The 17,620-nt window shown below is 37.2% G+C and overlaps 2 protein-coding genes across 6 annotated transcripts in view; both read right to left on the bottom strand.

Annotated features, from left to right (window-relative positions):
• Positions 1-10,225, bottom strand: part of KCTD5 (potassium channel tetramerization domain containing 5) — a 41,794-nt gene extending 31,569 nt beyond the window's left edge. For all 4 annotated transcript variants that reach the window (XR_005824655.1, XM_040574946.1, XM_040574944.1 and 1 more), the window contains exon 1: positions 9,974-10,225. Coding sequence is in view for 3 of the 4 variants with exons in the window: in XM_040574946.1 (XP_040430880.1) it covers positions 9,974-10,210 (237 nt within the window). In the remaining variant the exon portion in view is untranslated. The remainder of the gene's footprint in view (positions 1-9,973) is intronic.
• Positions 10,226-10,434: 209 nt separating this feature from the next.
• PDPK1 (3-phosphoinositide dependent protein kinase 1) overlaps positions 10,435-17,620 on the bottom strand; it is a 29,283-nt gene continuing 22,097 nt past the window's right edge. For both annotated transcript variants that reach the window (XM_040574942.1, XM_040574943.1), the window contains exons 12-14: positions 16,983-17,040; positions 15,937-16,089; positions 10,435-15,315 (exon numbers count right to left, since the gene is read on the bottom strand). In XM_040574942.1, coding sequence (XP_040430876.1) covers positions 15,208-15,315; positions 15,937-16,089; positions 16,983-17,040 — 319 coding nt within the window. In that variant the 3' untranslated portion in view covers positions 10,435-15,207. The remainder of the gene's footprint in view (positions 15,316-15,936; positions 16,090-16,982; positions 17,041-17,620) is intronic.

Genomic DNA, 17,620 nt, shown 5'->3' with positions numbered 1-17,620 from the left:
TCTTTATCAAAAGATTATTAAAGCATCAGACCACTGTTACCATGAAAGGTCTAAACAGTAAGTGAGAACACTGAAAACTAAGGCTAAAAATAATACAGGAACTACCATTTTGTTTGGAAACCTCAAGTACAAGAACAAAGAGGCTAGCATTTGAATCTCACTGTAATATAGCTTCCACTCCCACTCCCCCTTTTGTTTTTAATTAAAAGCAAACAAACCTACCTCTTCTTTAACCTGAACATTTTGTTCTAAAATCTTTTGTTTCTGTCTTAGCTGAGATGTACAAATACTCACAGGGTACTGAGAACTGCCATGTACCAAGCAAGTGTTTTATGTGCATCTTCTGAAAAAAAATAAAAAGTATGCTGAAGATGCAGTTCCTACCTACCTCATGCAGACAAAAGAGGGATCAAGATCAACTTATAACTGATGCTTAGTTTACCGATTAGAACATAGCTCAAGAAATTTTCCTGCTGATATTCTTGACAAAGACAAAGGAGTAAAATTGTTGTTTCCTATACAATTTAGAGTATGTGTGCACACCTTCTATGTGTGAGTAATGCAATACTGACATAATCTTCTTCCTTAGAGCTCTGGACAGCAAAAAGTGATAACACAGTTGTCTAACAGATACATCTGTCTTTTCTACTAACAAGCAGATCACTGACAATAGTAATACTTCAGTACCTCAAGTTTTGCTTCATTATATATATCCTATAAATATATACTGGAAACTTGAAGCAGCATGCCAAGTACTTTTTAAAATTTAATAATTATTTTTAATATTTGATTAGATTACAGAAAATACTAAAAAACATTAAATACCATAAATACCAACAATACTAGCTAAATTTGAATCATTCTCATATATGTGATACTTGTTCTACATGAAAAAAATCTGCTGACTGAATTCCTAGCGTTTGGAAATTCATGCTGATATGTAAAGGTTTGATGACTGTACTGTAATACCTGAAAAATCCCCCTGTTTAACAGTTCTTAAGGTTCTGAAAATGTCTCACTGAAAATGATTGCGGATGTATTTTTAGGCACATGGGAAGTGCCTAAAAAGTTCTAAACAGTTTCTAGAAAAATGCATTTATCTAACCAGGGCTAGCAGAAAGCTAGACCACAGCCTGAACTACAATAAAAACAAACATCTTTCTATCATTTCACACTAAATGCTTTGCACACTAGAAAGCACTATGATTTTAGAACTAAGTGAAGGGATGCTATATTTCACATAAAACTATACAGATGTTTAAGAAAATACTGCTATTATATTAAAATGTGCTGTCAGTTAACCAACACAGAGCACACGGTGCTTGATGAAGTCCAATCACAATTTCTTCTGTGACTGAAATTCATGGTCTCACAGAAGATAGACTATGCACCAAACCAGTTGACAGATGAAGTGCATGAAACAGTATATTTTTAATGTTCCACATTTATGTGCGTTTACATTACCAAAACACTTCATGACTGAACAGTCCATAGAAACAACCCTCAGAAATTAAATTAGCTGTCAACTGTATGAATTGCAAACTGAAGAGCATTATTTAATCCAGGAACAGAAAACAGCAAAGTTGGAAAGGAAGATTGAAAACCGATAAAAAGAAACACTGCTTTAAAGAAAGAAAAAGTGTCTTCGGTCATCTTTTGCAACTTCCACCTAATGATAGGTCACCAGCAACCTGCATTACCTGAATTCATCAGCTTAGCATGCACAACAGAGCGTACCATTAGCACATGTACCAAACATGCTTTACATTTCCTGACAACATCCACTCTGTGATAAATAAGATATAATTACTTTTGTCTTCTAAGTATTTTTAACCTTTTTCTCATCACCTACAAACCCCCTTTTTTTTTTTTGCATTCTCTCATTCTTCCTTTCACTTATAATTTTATTTCCTCACCAGTATCAAGTTTTCTTCCTCACCAAATTACCACACAGAATGTATAAAAATGCTTACTCTTCACACTGATGAATACAACCATCCCAAATATAACATACCGTATACAAATAAAGTGCCATTGCACTATTGCCACGGTTTACGAAGTGTGTAAGGCAATAATGCATCTTTAAAAAATAACAAAAAAGAAGAAAAAAGAACCTCAATGTCTTATAATTTATGGTATAATAGTCACTTTTTTTTTTAAGTTGTAAACATCAAGAGTTGAAGTTTAAGAACTCCAGCTAAATTCTGTGAGCAATCCAAATTCTGTCAATAAGATTCACTCTATTATATAAATTCCATGCAAAAATATGAATACACTAAACAATTGAGAGTAACTGGCCACTCTCTTACTTAGATCACAGATATGGAAAACATGCATTCATTAACACACTTCCAAAGAAAAAGATGCGTTCCTTGGACTTTGATCTTACAACTCAGTTTGGTTCAAGGAAGTCAGGACACAAAACAAATGATTCAGTAAAGAATACCGTAACAAAATACAAAAGATGCAGATGTAAGAGAGGCATAAAATTGACATCCTGAGCATCCTCCTGTAGAAAATGCCTTCTCACTCCTCCTTTAGAGTGAGCTTCCTGATTATCCCTTCAACACGTACTGAGCACTGGATGTTAAAATCACGAAGAAAAGCTGCTTACACCAGATCTTTAAGGATATTTATGTAAACATAAATCCAATAAAAGCTGATTGTGTCATCATTGGCTCCACCTACAACTCTCAATATATGGGTCATAAGAGTTCATTCCACACCTTCACAATATTAAGTCAGGGTTGGCTTCATTCACATGCACATGAAAATACATTGTACTCCTATGTAATTGGCATTTTAGACACCCTTTCTAAAAGAAACAGTTTTACTTTAATGTAAGATAAGAACAATAATGTGTGCTTCAAATGTGATTTAGGCAGTTAAAATGCATAGCTACAGTTTGTGTAGATATAACTGGTCTTTGGGCTTGATAACTTGAATATTAATAAACTGTATAGTCCCAGCTATGCCGCTTCTTTTGCTAACTAGTTAGTTATACTTCTACGACCTTTGAGCAAGTTTGACTCTTCACTGTCACAAGCAGAGCAAACCCACCTCCCCAAATTTTTCAGATGAATACTGTAAGTGCTAGACATATCAATATCCTAATAAGGTATCAGTTTTCTTTCCTGTAGATATATTCTACATAAACACACGTTAATGTTTACCGTAACAGCAGCTCCAATTCATGTTTCTTCTCTACTCAGTATAATCATATGATCTCACATTTTGACTGGATAAGAGTTCCATATAAATTTTGCCATTCTTTTTAAGGATACTCAAAACAAACAGTTGTGTTTGTGTATCCAACACAAAAGTGCTAATTAGCCACGCAGGTGTTTGTATCTTTACACAATTCTATTCTTGTATTACAATCTTCTCTGTAACAAAAGAGAAGGAATTCCTTGTTTGGAATTCCTAGAGATTTTCCACACCTGCTCTCCTTTATGATGGTATCATTTAAAAACCAACATTGCTGAGGTACAGTGAAGGCTGCATTTGTTTACCACTCTCCCACGTCAATGTTTAGCTCAACTGTGTAGCAGAATAAAGTTACAAATAGTATGGAATTTCAGAGAAAGCCTAATAACTAGCTGCTAAATTTTCGATTACATGGTTATATATATCAAAGTATAAAGGCAGCGTAGCTCACAAATAATTTTCCTTCTTCCTTAAGAACTAACCCTGAAGTATATCTACTATCCAGCATTCAGGGAGACATGAGACTCAAAACAAATATGCATTTTCAAAGAATTTGAAAAATATAGCCCAAAACAATGAAATGATCATGTATTCCGTTCTCAGGCATTTCCATTTCAAACTTTATAGAGTAGCAGACTAAGGTTCAAAGGAACCATTAGGAATACTTAGCCTGATCTTCATATAAAACTTATATAGGATTCAATTTATTTCCTCTTAAAGTGAAATAAAACCTTTTAGGCAGTAGTGGTGAAACCTAACAATTTTGTGCAAGACATTCCAATAACTAGTTACTGCCCCTGTTAAAAATATGTACTTTCTAGCCTGGACACGTACAGTTTCAAGTTTCATTAGCTGGATCTCACAATACCTTTGCTAGACTGAAAAGGCTTCTACTATGCGACTGCTTATCTTCACGTATGTACCTCTACACTGAAAAGTTACTCCTTAAGCTCTCTGCTAAAAAAGTAGTTCTGCTCTTCATAACCTTCCCCTATATCATATTTCATCTTGTGACTGTTTTCCAAGTCCTCCAATTTTTGAAGTGACCATGAATTATGGATACTTGTATCAGGTACAGGACTCCAGTATGAACACACACATACACCTGTGTAATGCCATTTAACATTCTCCCCGAGAATTGCATTAATATGCTTGTTAAAATGTCAGAAATGTATGTCCAGTTAAGTAACTTCACTGAGGTAAAAACAAGTCTGATGACATCTCCTTAAATACTTTTCCTGAACGGACACGCTCAGAATCCTCACCATCAAGCTCTTGGCTCAACACCACGCTCCAACGTAGATATCTGAAAAAGTGAAATCATCTACATATACTGAGCAAGTGGAAGTTCTGCTAAAGGCAGTAACATAGACAGAAACAGAATAATATTTGGCACTAAGGCAGGATTTAGAAACAGCTGTCTCCCCTACCCTCCTGTATTTTCCAGATCTTGAGCTTGATACCCAGAACACATTCTTCTCAAACTGTGTGACCTAAAAACTTTGAACAACAGCTAACTGTCAATACTAATCAAAACTACACTAATATCACAGCACACCCACCTAACTAGCCAGAAATCTTATGGCAAAATAAAGTTTATCTTAGTTGTATCTTAGAATAATGACTATAATTAAGATACTTTTCTTCCACTGATTATTTAGTGCTGATAGCTAAGGATGTGCTGCCAGGAAGATTTTGATTTTTTCTAAAACATCCAGCGATTCCTTCCTTCCTTAACAGTCTATCTCAGTACTATTACACTTAACTTTAGAAAGGTTTTAAAAATCAAGCATGAGTACTGTTGCCAATAACCTTATTAAGAAAGGTTGGCAATCTTCTCGCTTAGGGGAAAGACTAATGAATAATAAAATAGTTTATAAAAGAAAAAGTGGTATCCAGATAAACCAGGAGGGTGCTGAAATCAGGAAATACCTCGCTGTAAAACTTACAACATAAGCGTTAAGTAAGTTAAACAAGGATGAGAGAGCGAGCAAGACTCTGCTTGTCTATTTTTACATATTCATCTGTGAAACAAAATTTAAATACTCCTGAAAACAACTCCTATTATGAACATCGGGTATGACCACTACCACTTCACTCACTTGCTGAAATGAATCTCAATAGTCTTAAATACAAAGTCATAACACACTATCAAACGTTACAAGTCAGAGGATCAACATGTCACTATCTTATTCCTTTTAACGCTAACCTTGACACACCCCACGGCAAAACTAATCTTCTCTCTGTTGCAACTAGAAGCCTATCTGATACCAAGAGACAGGCTGCAAAGCCTTGTTCAACCTTAGCACCTGCTGGTCATTCGAAGGCAAACATACTGCCTTTCTTGAAGACTTTTTAACACCAAGAATCAAGGAAATACTGTGATTTCTGTAGTTAAAAAAACAAAAACAAGTTGGTGTTCAAACTACAGTAAAGAAAAATCATTATGTATGCAACTAACATTTATGAAGTATAACATGAACTACTTCAGTTTTCTATTTTAATTTCTAATAAACTCATCCAGTTAACATGAAATTTATTGTGTCAACATGGGTGAGTCTGATACGCTTCACTTGTTCAGTTTAGGCAGAAACAGTTCTATTACTGATTTTTGGTTTTGCTTATAGATCTGTTCTCAACCAAGAAAAGCTTTTCTTATGGTTACATTTTCTAATGCTTCTAATTTGGCAATCTTGCAAAGCAAGAAGGAACGTGAACTGAACTTTTTTCTTCAAAGATGTATATTCAGTGTTGTATGAGTTATTTAATTTTTGGTTCTTCTGCTTGGTCTTGCACCTAAATGTGCAATCTGCCCCTCTCCCCCCTTCTGTCAGCTGGGACAACATTAGAGCTTTCTACAAACTGGCTTAACTCACTTTAGTTATAATACATATATACATATATATATATATATATATATGTATATATGTATATGCCTCCTCCTTCATTTTTGCTGAGTTACACGCTTCTTTGATGGAGCATGATCACAAGAATATGAAACATGCCTATGAACTACAAAATGCATTTTGAATTACAAGCACAATTCAGTAGTAATCTGTTGACAATACAAGATAAAACTTCCTGAAGGAAGTTATCAAAGTGCATCTCAGACAAATTGCCCATACAGGAATCATGATATACCTGCTAAGGCTACATTATTTTTTATAGTTCTTTCTAACAGAGGGATGTGTCTAACAGTTCTCATTATCGCATCTGCTGGCTCATCCCTCAGGATTCTCTCCGCTCCCCCTTACCCTCCTCATCTGGAGGTAGGGTCAAGCATGTCTGGGATGGGTGTAGTGGCCACCGGCCTACCTACAAGCTCACATTCACAGAATCACAGAATTGTAGGGGTTGGAAGGGACCTCAAGAGATCATCAGGTCCAACCCCCCTGCCAAAGCAGGTTCCCAAGAGCAGGCTGCCCAGGCAGGCGTCCAAATGGGCCTTGAATATCTCCAGAGAAGGAGACTCAACAACTGCCCTAGGCAGCCTGTTCCAGTGCTCCGTCACCCTCACCGTGAAGTTCTTTTGCACATTGGCGCGGAACTTCCCGTGATCCATTTTTTGACCATTGCCCCTTGTCCTATCCCCACAAACCACTGAGAAGAGGTTGGCCAAATCCCTCTGTCTCCCACACTTAAGATATTTGTGAACATTGATAAGATCCCCTCTCAGTCTTCTCTTCTCAAGGCTGAAGTCCACACTCTTACACTGACAATTTTAGTTTAAAACTAGGTGTTTAAAACCCTTGTGATCTTTAGTAAGAAAACACAATGGAATCAAAATCAGAGAATCGTAGGTCAAAGACCAGCTCTCTCCAAACTTTAGGAGGGCATTATCTTTAACTATTAGCTGCACCTTGCAAGCACTACCGTTTTACAAGCACAAAATTGTATACTATGGCAGTTGTTGTAAATACACTTTAGTATACGAATAACATTCCATTTTAGTATCAGGTTACAGCTCACTGAGACTCCAAAAAATTAAACCATGAGAGAATTAACAAATCTGTTACTATCAGATTATATATTCATGGCAAAGGAGAAGAACCAGAGTCCAAGACAGTATCACCAACTATTCCATTGAGATATCTGTGCTCATCAGTTAAAGACATTTGATATTTCACAACTATACCAGAGACACAATCTACATATAAGCTATTGTATCAAGACAGTATGCCCAAAAACTGATGAGATGTCTGGGAAGGACTTTTTTTTCTCTTGCAATAACATCTATGATATCTGTTATCTTACAAATCACAGAAAAGCAAGGAACTGATTCGATTATGACTTGTTTTCTATAGAATATGAAGAATTCTAAAAGAAGATTCTGAATTGAATCCTTGGAAGACAAGCATTACATGTTTAAGCAATCTTTTTTACTGTAAAGAGTGCGCTATGATGGGTAATCTAAGAGGTAGGCCACTCCTGCAAAATCCAAGAGAGCAGATTAGTACAGACACAGGCGCTGAAAGGATGAAGTGAAAGTCAATGACTCTAGTGCAGATGTTCAAGACAATGGGGCATGAAACTCTGACAGATGTTGGAATGAAAAGACCACAGTGGATATTTGATCAGGAAAGGCTTTGCTGCCCCCCCCCCCCCCCCTTTTTTTTTTTTGCTTTAGGTACATCATATTGAAGACAATTGGGTTCGTTAACCCAGAGAATGCAACTCTGAATAACAAAAATTTCCCCAAATCCAGATTTCCAAAACAATTTGTAGTTTTCCTTACTACTTGCCTCATGTTACTTATTTTCACAATAATCTATTAAAGACGTCTATACCAGCCACAATTTTATTTTAAAAAGTAAGACTCAATCTTAAATATAAGATCCACTTACAACCACCTTGTGAAACTGTTTTAGTAACGTCAACCTGGAAAGAGCACCTTAATGTCACATTCTCATCTTGCATTTTAGCTCAATTCCAATTCTGTTCTACTGTGGGTTCAATCAGGCTACTCACACGGACAGGATAACGCAATTTGTTTGCATCTTGTAAAAGCTGTTTTCATTAGAATTCTACATTGGAAGATAGTAATATCTAAGCAGCTCAAATAATGCACAGACGTGCTCCCTGTAAGCAGAGAATATCTTCCTATAGCTGTTACTGTAGCTAGCTTTAATTTATCATGTACACTATTAACAACTATGAACTATTTAAGCCTAGAAACATCAAAGAAATCCATCAGGTGTCTCCATATCCTACCAAACAGCTACATAACCTTAGTATAAATTTACAATATGCTGCTGTAACTGAAACATCTAAGCACAGTACAAAGAAAATGTTTAGATCAATACCTCAAAGTTTTGTAAGATATCAATACTTCACTGATTATACACTTGTGAAAGAGGATTGATTTCATCAATTAATGAAAAAGACACCCAAATAGCTTAAATAGGGCTAGACCATTTATTCTAAAAACGCACCTCTTGATTACATCAATTTTTCTTGCAGTATATCAACTGAAACCAGTACCTTAAGTATGCCTTATCTTATTTAAGAGACCTTAGAAAAAAGCTTCCCCATTCCCTCACAAGAAAAAACATTTCATGACCTACCAGCAATCCACCTACATTTTTACATCTGTTTTTACAGGTCAGTCTAAGCTAAACCTCTCAAAACAAAACAAAGATGCAACAACAGATCTCCCAAATGCCACACTAAGATATTTTTTCTCTAGCTCTGGAACCTCGTTCATACTCTGCTCTACATTTTCTTAAACATCCTTTGTGGAAGTCACGTATGAAAAAATGAAGAGAACCACTACCAGCTGAGCACTGAAAAAAAAATAATAAGAATTATATAAAAATAACAAGTCTTTGCTTTTAATCTGTTAGTTATATATCTGAGGATTATAACCTGTTCCCTTTTTCTCCCTAAACATCCAGTACTGGAAGTCAATTTTCATCTATTACATTCCCAAATCTCTTTCAGAGCCAGAACTTTACATGAATACTTTATACCCATTATACAAGCCATTCCATAAATAAAATCTTAATCAGTAGCGTCTCTTTCCTACTTTTTTTTCCCTACTGAGTCAGAATGAATGCACGAATACTCAATATCACCCACCTTTTGCAGTCCATACACTATATGCAATCTTTTATTTGATGAATTGCTGAAACACAGAACGTTACGGCCGAATGACAAAGGTTATTTTTTCCTAACATACTGAATTTCAGCTTCATAAAGTATTCTTCTACAACAAACAGAACAATTCATGAAAAGAAGTCGTTTGATCCGGTTCTTGAAATTGAACCGGAGGGTGATGACGGTGCAGAAACAGAATGACATCCGTGCAGGCAAACGCTCCGTGAGAGTGCTAAAACCAAAGACAGTCAGCCAACGTCACCGTTTAAATAAACGCACGAACGATCCGGTGCTCTCTTTGTCACGTTCGTAAGGCGGCCGCACAGAAGCGGCTGCGTTAATCGGGAACCCAAGAAGCTCACCAGAAACCAGCATCCTCTCACCCCGAAAGCTGAACTTCCACCGAGTACGCGAACTCGCCCAGCACTGCCCTTCATTCACGCCCCCAACGGCGGCCGAGCTTACGCTTGCCGTTCCCGCAGCCCGAGACTCCCCCGCGCTCCCCGTCTCGGCCTCGCCGTACCGCCGGCAGCGCTCCCCGCGGGCAGGCGACGCCGCACGCCGGGCCCAGGCAGCACCGGCGCGGCGCGGCCGCCGCAGCGCTCCCGGAGCCGGAGGCCGGCGGCGCGGGGCGTGGCCTTGCGGCGGGAGCGGCGCAGCCCGCGCTCACCTTGTCCGAGTCCAGGTCGGGGTCGGCCTGGCAGAGACGGAAGAGGAAGGACTTGGGGTCCCTGCAGAGCGTCTGCCGAGTGGTCAGGAAGCAGGTGCCTCCCACGTTCAGCCGGACCCACTTGCCGGGCACGGCGCCGGGGGGCGGCGCCGAGCCGCACCGGCGGCAGGGCCCGCCCGGGCCTCCCGGGCCGCCGGCCGGGGGGCCCGGGAAATCGCAGTGGTTCTCCGCCGCCATCCTCGCCGCCGCCGCCGGAAGGGTCCGCCCCAGCTACGGGTCCGCGGGCGCGCCGCCCACCGGAAGGGCCCCGCGCGAGGCCTTTCCCCTCCTTCTTCTCGCCCGGCGCCTGCGCCGGGCCGCGAGGGCCGCAGGCTCGCCCGGCCGAGCGGCTGCCGGCCGGCAGGCGGAGAGCGGCGCCCGCCCCCCACGCGGCGCTGCGGAAGGAGGAGGCGGAGGCCGGCCAGGACCCTACATGCCTTTATTACAGACTACCAAGCATAAGTGAAATCCATCATCCCGTCACTAGCTACACATCTACAGCACAGAGATCTGTCGGAAGGAGAATAAGCAGTTATTAAATTATGAGATATGATTAAATCGTCGACCAATAGAAAATTTATATAATAAAGCCAGAAAAAAGGTGTAAAATATAGTTTACAATAATTATTCACATTCAAGGCTGTACATCAATACATACAACACCATGGCCCCGAACATGAATTCAATCCAAATAACTCATATATTAGAATTTAAATAACACAGACTGAACTAGAGGCCAACAAAAGCCAGCAAATAACCTTATAAGAATAAAAATACAAAAAGTGTGTATCATATCATTGCATTATTTGCTTCTGTTTTAATAAGTTCTTGGAGGAGGGGGGATTCCTGGGGGGAGGAGGGTGTTTGTTTTTTTTTCCTTTACCTGTACATCACAGTTACAGCTACAAATCAGGTAGAGAATAGTACACACAACTGACTGCCACCAACCTGAAGAACAGCTAGCATACAACTATCAAAACAGATTATGGTTCCTGATTCCTATTTTTTTTTCTTTTTGTCAGATACAGTAATTGTAAACTCTGCCACAATTTAGAACATATGCCACATTCAATCAGAGTTAGTACAAGGTCATAGGAAGCTTCGTAAATGGCAACCATTACATTCACTGCCACACCAACAGAAAGACCAACTTATTGGGTGCTTAAGAACTTCTTGAATTGTTTGCTAAATAAAAAGTTGTATTACTTTTAAAAAGGAGGAAACAAATTCCTGAATTCGTGTCTTAACTGAAAACATGCCAATCTGGAATGGAAAATTACTTGTCTGTAAACCCATTTGATCAACCAACACACAATCTGTATCATGAAGCTTTGCAGGAGCACTTCCCCTTCATTAATAAGATATTTGCATGAATTATTACAGGCATTCAGCAAAACTTCAGATATAAATACCACACCTATTCGTGTATTTCCATAGTAGAAAAAGTTATCGCAATCCACACACATCTTCAGGTAACTATGCCACACAAGTGATTTCCTCAACAGCTTGCTGAAATCATTTATTTTTTTTTGTTCACAGGCCAAATTAAGCAATTATGTTGACTTTACTAAATCATTCCTACATGTAAATTCAGTATTTTTTAAAAAACTTTAAAGAATCCTGGGGATTTTCAACACAATGTAATGATTTCAAAGATATTAAATCAAGCATCTCATACTATGAAAGTAGATCAGAATTATCACGTTGTTGTTTCAACCTACATTTTTTTCCTGGAATTATAGATAGCAGATGCTTCACGATTAAATCATGCTAGACAGAGAAAAATAAGTGGAGCACAGTACTATCTGATATCTTGATGCATTCCGCATCTAGCACTTAGCAAATGAGATACTAATAGCTGGTATCAGTCTGCTCACAATGTTTCAACATAACATCTGAGGCAAGACTGTTAACATAAATCCTTCTAAAAAACAGGCTATACGGCCAATCCTAATAAAGCCATCTCTCCAGTTTATCAAAGTAATTTTCAACATTCTGTGATTGTGCAGGACACTGAATAGAATAGCGTAAATCAAAAATCCTTTTTAGCAGTGGTACTTCAGCCTTAAACACCACACAATAGAAGACAGAATAAACACCTTCCTGAATTTCAAATCCCAATCAAAAGAAATTACACTGCTGACCAGAATCTTTATAAACGACTGGTCGTCATTCAAAATGCAAGGGACAGAACCCAAACAAATTTGTTTTTTTAGTAGGTTTGTAGCAAGGAGTCAAGAAGAGTCTTCGAATGACCAGCTCTGGAATACCTTGGATAAAGAGCAATGAAAGCAACTGGCTTATTTGCAGCTCTGAAGAATCTCCCTTGTACATTTCATTCTATGAACTCCCACGAACCATAGGAGTAATCTTCAAGACAAAGATTTGAAGCTACCTTGCTATCTAAAACAGGAAACAGCCTTCATAATACGCAGCACCTTCCAACATGCATTTAAGTGGACAAATTGGTAAAGCATATTTAAATCAACAATTCCAGAAATTTTCTGGTCCCCTCCCCGAAAAAGCAGTGGCTAAGGAATACTTGATTTGGAACACAAAAGTTCTGAGGGGAGGGTTTCCTTTAAGAGGCTCACAGTTTTCTAATGACAGCCTTGTCAAAAGAAAAATGGAATACTGGAATGCAGGCATCAGTCTTACAGATTGACTTTTACAGCTTACTGTTACTAATATTTCTTTGGCTGAAAGGTTTTAGTAGGCAGGAATGAAGGACACTGATAAGATTTTCAAGATGTGAATTTTTTTTTTTTATAATGGCAAGATGACTGCAGGTTTAACTGTTATAGAATGTATGTTTAAGCATTCCTATATTTCCACCTAGTCAGCTAGAGTGATAAAGCCAGTGGAGATTATTAGCTCCTACTGAAGCTAAGGAATTTGCTATTAGCAGAACAACTTTTACAACTTTTTTTTTTTAAACAAATAAGAGGCTAAGTTTTGTTATAAAAACCAGCAGCAGCACCATGAAGCTCCATCACTGCCAGACTCCATTTGTTTGAAGTTGGGAACATGTCTACATCTCTACACTAAAGACTAAATCCAAAAGCTTTACAGTTGCCTCGAGTAGACCCAACATACAGCTGGAATTTGACAGCTACAAAGTGACTGGGTACCACTGCAAACTCACAGTTACCATCTTACTTAAGATAGCTAATAAAGGATTACTTACAGGCACAAATGGAAGGCATAATACTATGCCATTCAAATCTCAGTGACAAGGAGTGTACCTTCTATATGGCGAAATTCCTTATGCAAAGGGAACTGTGTTCTGTTTTTGTCTTCTCAGCCAGCTGCAGGACACCTTAGTTCCCTTAACACCATGCACTGTAAGCTACTGATTTTTGTCATGCATGGGTTAATAGAAGACTGTAAGAATATAGTTCCTACAAAAGAAAAGGCAACTGCATTCTCTCCTATAAAACCTAAAAAATGCTGGAAGAACTGAACTGTCATCAAGTTCAACCACATAATACTATTTTTTGTTGCCTTTTTTTTTAAAGAGCAATGATAAATCTCCCTCATCCAGTACAACATCAATAATAACGAAAAATATCAATATTCATGTATTTTATGAGACAGCCTGATAAGCCACTGCTTTTAAAACATTGCTTTTAGAACAGTAGCTCATTAGTTCTTTCAACATTACAGTGGAACATTTCTTTCCTTGATAGAAGAAAAAGCACATCATAGAGACCTCAACATACAAAAAGATGGTATGTGTAGAAGGTGAATAAATAGGTGTGATGTTTATACCACTTTTAAAACAAGGAAGAAATGCCTTTGTCCAGACCTAGGTCATGCCTCTCTGCAAGGTTCAGGAACACAGGTATGTTGAAAATAGGGAAGTTGTTTTTAGCACATAAAGTCAAGTCTTTGTAACATTGCAAGAAATGTTTGACCACAAAAAAAAGCATTAATTTGAGAAGGATAAAAGAGACTGATATGAAAAAATATTTTCATTTTATAGATATGCCTCAAGTACCATATATTTTCCCCATTGTATCAACATTTTCTGCTGAATTTTTAACCAGATTACAGTATGTATCTAATGTTTAAATGGCTTAGTTTATTTATTTTTTGGAGTTGCTAAAAGTTCTGAAATATTTGGTTGAAGACCAAAAATAAGATTATTTGTACACCTCATTATACAAAGAAACAAACAAACAAAATAATCAGTTGTACAAAGCTTTCACACTTTCTTCTCTATCCAGGTAAATAGGTTGGCCCCACTAAAATGCACAAAACATGCACACCCTGCAAAGAAAGCTTCTAACTCTCATCCCCTGGAAAGGAGAAAAACTATTTACTACTTCAATAGTAACATTGTTGGTTTTTTTCCTCCATACTAACTAATTTTTTCTTTTAGTTAGTATTAGTTAAAAGCATGCTGGTAAGTTTATTGTCTCTTGATTAAGCACACATCATTCATATTAAAATTTAAACTGAATGTTTAAAACTTTATATGCTTCAGAAGCCAACATTTCAATTTAAGAAAATTTTCAGTGCCATGTTCAGCATTTTACTCTCACCACCTCTATCATTGTAGCCTGTCTGCCAGACACACATCTGATTCATTCACATAATTATTTAAGTACCACATAAATCCTGCAACCAGAACTATATTAAGAATTACACAAGGGTGCAACTGACCTGGCTACAACTGCCATACACCAATAAGCTCAGGGACTGTGAGGAAAGGAAAAGAAAACAGAGGTGGTGCTTAGGAGAGGCATATAAAAGCTCCCTGATGAAATACAGATCAAATGATAACGTGAAAGTCACAGAAAACTCTAGCCCCATAAAATGTAACGCTGGTACATGACTTGGGGCATGTGCGTGTGGATTGGTTTTAACTCATCTTAAATGTAGCTGGTAATACAAGGTCTATCCACTAGTCTGCTGCAGAAATTGAGCTGAAGGGCACAAAAGCAAGATCTTCACTGCAATGATACGCATGTGGAAGCCTCAACAGAAGCACAAAGAGCGAGCAAAGCGACCCTGAATTCCATTCGGTTTTAGCCTTTTTTTTTCCTTTTTCTTTTTTAAAAAACAGAACATTTTCAGACATATGCTTCCCCTTGAGATGGTAATAGATGGGTTGGAAAGATTCCTCTGATAGGCTGCACGTTGAGTTCTAGCAGCAAGAAGGAAAACTGGGAAATTTTGGATGAGCTTTACTATTTTGCAGCATTCTGATGATATCTGTGCCGCCACACTTCATGTATCTTTTTGCACCATTTATGAGCATTTCCACTCGGGTCCATCAGGTAGTATGTCCTGTTTGGCTGTAAGTAAATAACATTTTAAATAACATTTTAATGAGTAATCCAAGCACAGTTAAACCAAAACTCAGTAATTATGCAACAGCAAAAAAGTTATTTAGAATCTTTCAGTTCAGAAGTAGAAAACTTTTCTAGAAAACTTTTCTAGAAAACTTTTCTAGAAAACTTTTCTAGAAAACTTTTCTAGAAAACTTTTCTAGAAAACTTTTCTAGAAAACTTTTCTAGAAAACTTTTCTAGAAAACTTTTCTAGAAAACTTTTCTAGAAAAACTTTTCTAGAAAACTTTTCTAGAAAACTTTTCTAGAAAACTTTTCTAGAAAACTTTTCTAGAAAACTTTTCTAGAAAACTTTTCTAGAAAACTTTTCTAGAAAACTTTTCTAGAAAACTTTTCTAGAAAACTTTTCTAGAAAACTTTTCTAGAAAACTTTTCTAGAAAACTTTTCTAGAAAACGCACATCAGTTTTGTCTTGAAGTTGTATCTATTAACCTATACCAACAAGTATTCCTGCAATCAACACCTGTATTTATGAAATTATATTTTCTCCAAACAAAATTTGTTAACAATTTATAATAATTGTCGCAGAACCTTAGCGCAACTTGCAAAGAAATTAAAGTAACTTACTGTGTGAACAAAAAATGTCTTAAAATTCTTGGCTTCTGGACGTAACTCCAAAGACCACGGTATTTCTCCTTTTAGAACTTTGTTGACAGGATCCACATAATACAGGTGGGGCCCTTCTGTGAGGAGCAATTGGCGTCGACGTGCAAACAATCCCTAACAGGAAAAGTAAAAGCAGCAATGCAAAAAAAAGGATAAAGAGAAAAGGTAAATCTGTATGTCTCTGAATTTAACAATGGAGGTAGAATTAAAACAGCTCAGTGAGAGGAAAGTATGTTTGAGTTTAGGGCAGTTTGTTTTCTTTTTGCTTTACTTAATTGACCTCACTCCTTTTTGGGGAGGTTGCAGTGCATCCATACTACATGACAGAAGTACTATTTTAAGAATGCATCTTTGAGTTCTAACAAAACAAAACTACTAACTGTACAGAGTAAAGCACAATATATTTGTCAAATACGCTGGCACACAAATCAATTGTCATGATTTTCTGGAGAAAATTAGGAATAAACAGGTAAGAACTTGTATGAAAGTCAACCTACATTCCTATATAGCTGACAAAGACTATTGAAGCTCCTCTGTACTATGTTGAAGTTATTCATTATAGCAGTTCTAATGCCACCTCTACCTCTCTCAGGACATAGGAGCTAGTCAGACTGAGGAAACATAACACAGCTGAGGACAATATGAGTTTGTATTCTATTTTCCAATATTAAGGGCTCAATCCACATGCAGATATACATCAAGACCAAGTATTTAATCAACTGTATCAGATTGGTAGGAAGAGGTTGAACAAAAACTTGTTTTACTACAGTCTTCTCAATGGGAAGCATCAACAGAATATTTACTTTTAGCCTTTGCAAAAAAGAACACACAAAAATTAAAAAAGCTACTCACAGGAAAACATCACATCTTAAAAAACAAACAAAACAATGTGACACTTACAAATAGCTTAGACAAGTAAGTTCTAAAACAGGTTCCTTATCTTCATTGCAAATGTGTAAAAGCGTGACAACTGAATCCTGTTACAGGAAATTAAGAAAACCCCTTACCTTTCTTTTGTCCACTGGGCCCATTTTTAGAATTAAGTTATTTTCTACAAACTGATGCCTTGAAAAACAAAACAATAGGAAAAAACCACTATTACCTCAGATGTAATTCTTCCACATAATGGCAATAAGAACTGTTTACTATTGCTAAGCAATTTTCCATTTCCTTCTAGTGTCTTTTCCTCCAAAGAGTCCTGAATATCTCTACTAGCTGAATTTTGGCCTCCTCCTCATTTTACACCAAACAGGTGCATTTTTTGTTGTTTTTGTTTGTTTGTTTGTTGTTTTTAATCTGTCATTTAAAAAAACACAAACAAGCAACTCTTATCAAGAATGAAGAGAAATGCTAATGAATGCATAGCCTGGACATATTTTAGTTATAAATGGAATAGTATCATTCAAAAAACTTATGCCAGCTGTAAGAAAGAAGAAACATCTTCTAGTTTTAGAACTCTGTAGAGGGAAGAACTCTTGACACTGTACCATTTGTCTTCCTATACCCACACCATCTTCTAGACCTTAACTTTAGAATCATATTTTTCTTTTTGCTGCTATTGCTTTAAAAAAAGAAATTAGGAAAAATCTAGTCAATATTAGTTTCTTTAAAAATATTAAGACTGACAAATATTAATTTGAATAAA

This window comes from Cygnus olor, chromosome 15 (assembly GCF_009769625.2).
Source record: "Cygnus olor isolate bCygOlo1 chromosome 15, bCygOlo1.pri.v2, whole genome shotgun sequence".
In the NCBI taxonomy this organism is placed as follows: domain Eukaryota; kingdom Metazoa; phylum Chordata; class Aves; order Anseriformes; family Anatidae; genus Cygnus; species Cygnus olor.
Note: the sequence above shows the minus strand (reverse complement) of the source record. Positions and strands in the feature narration are given on the sequence as shown.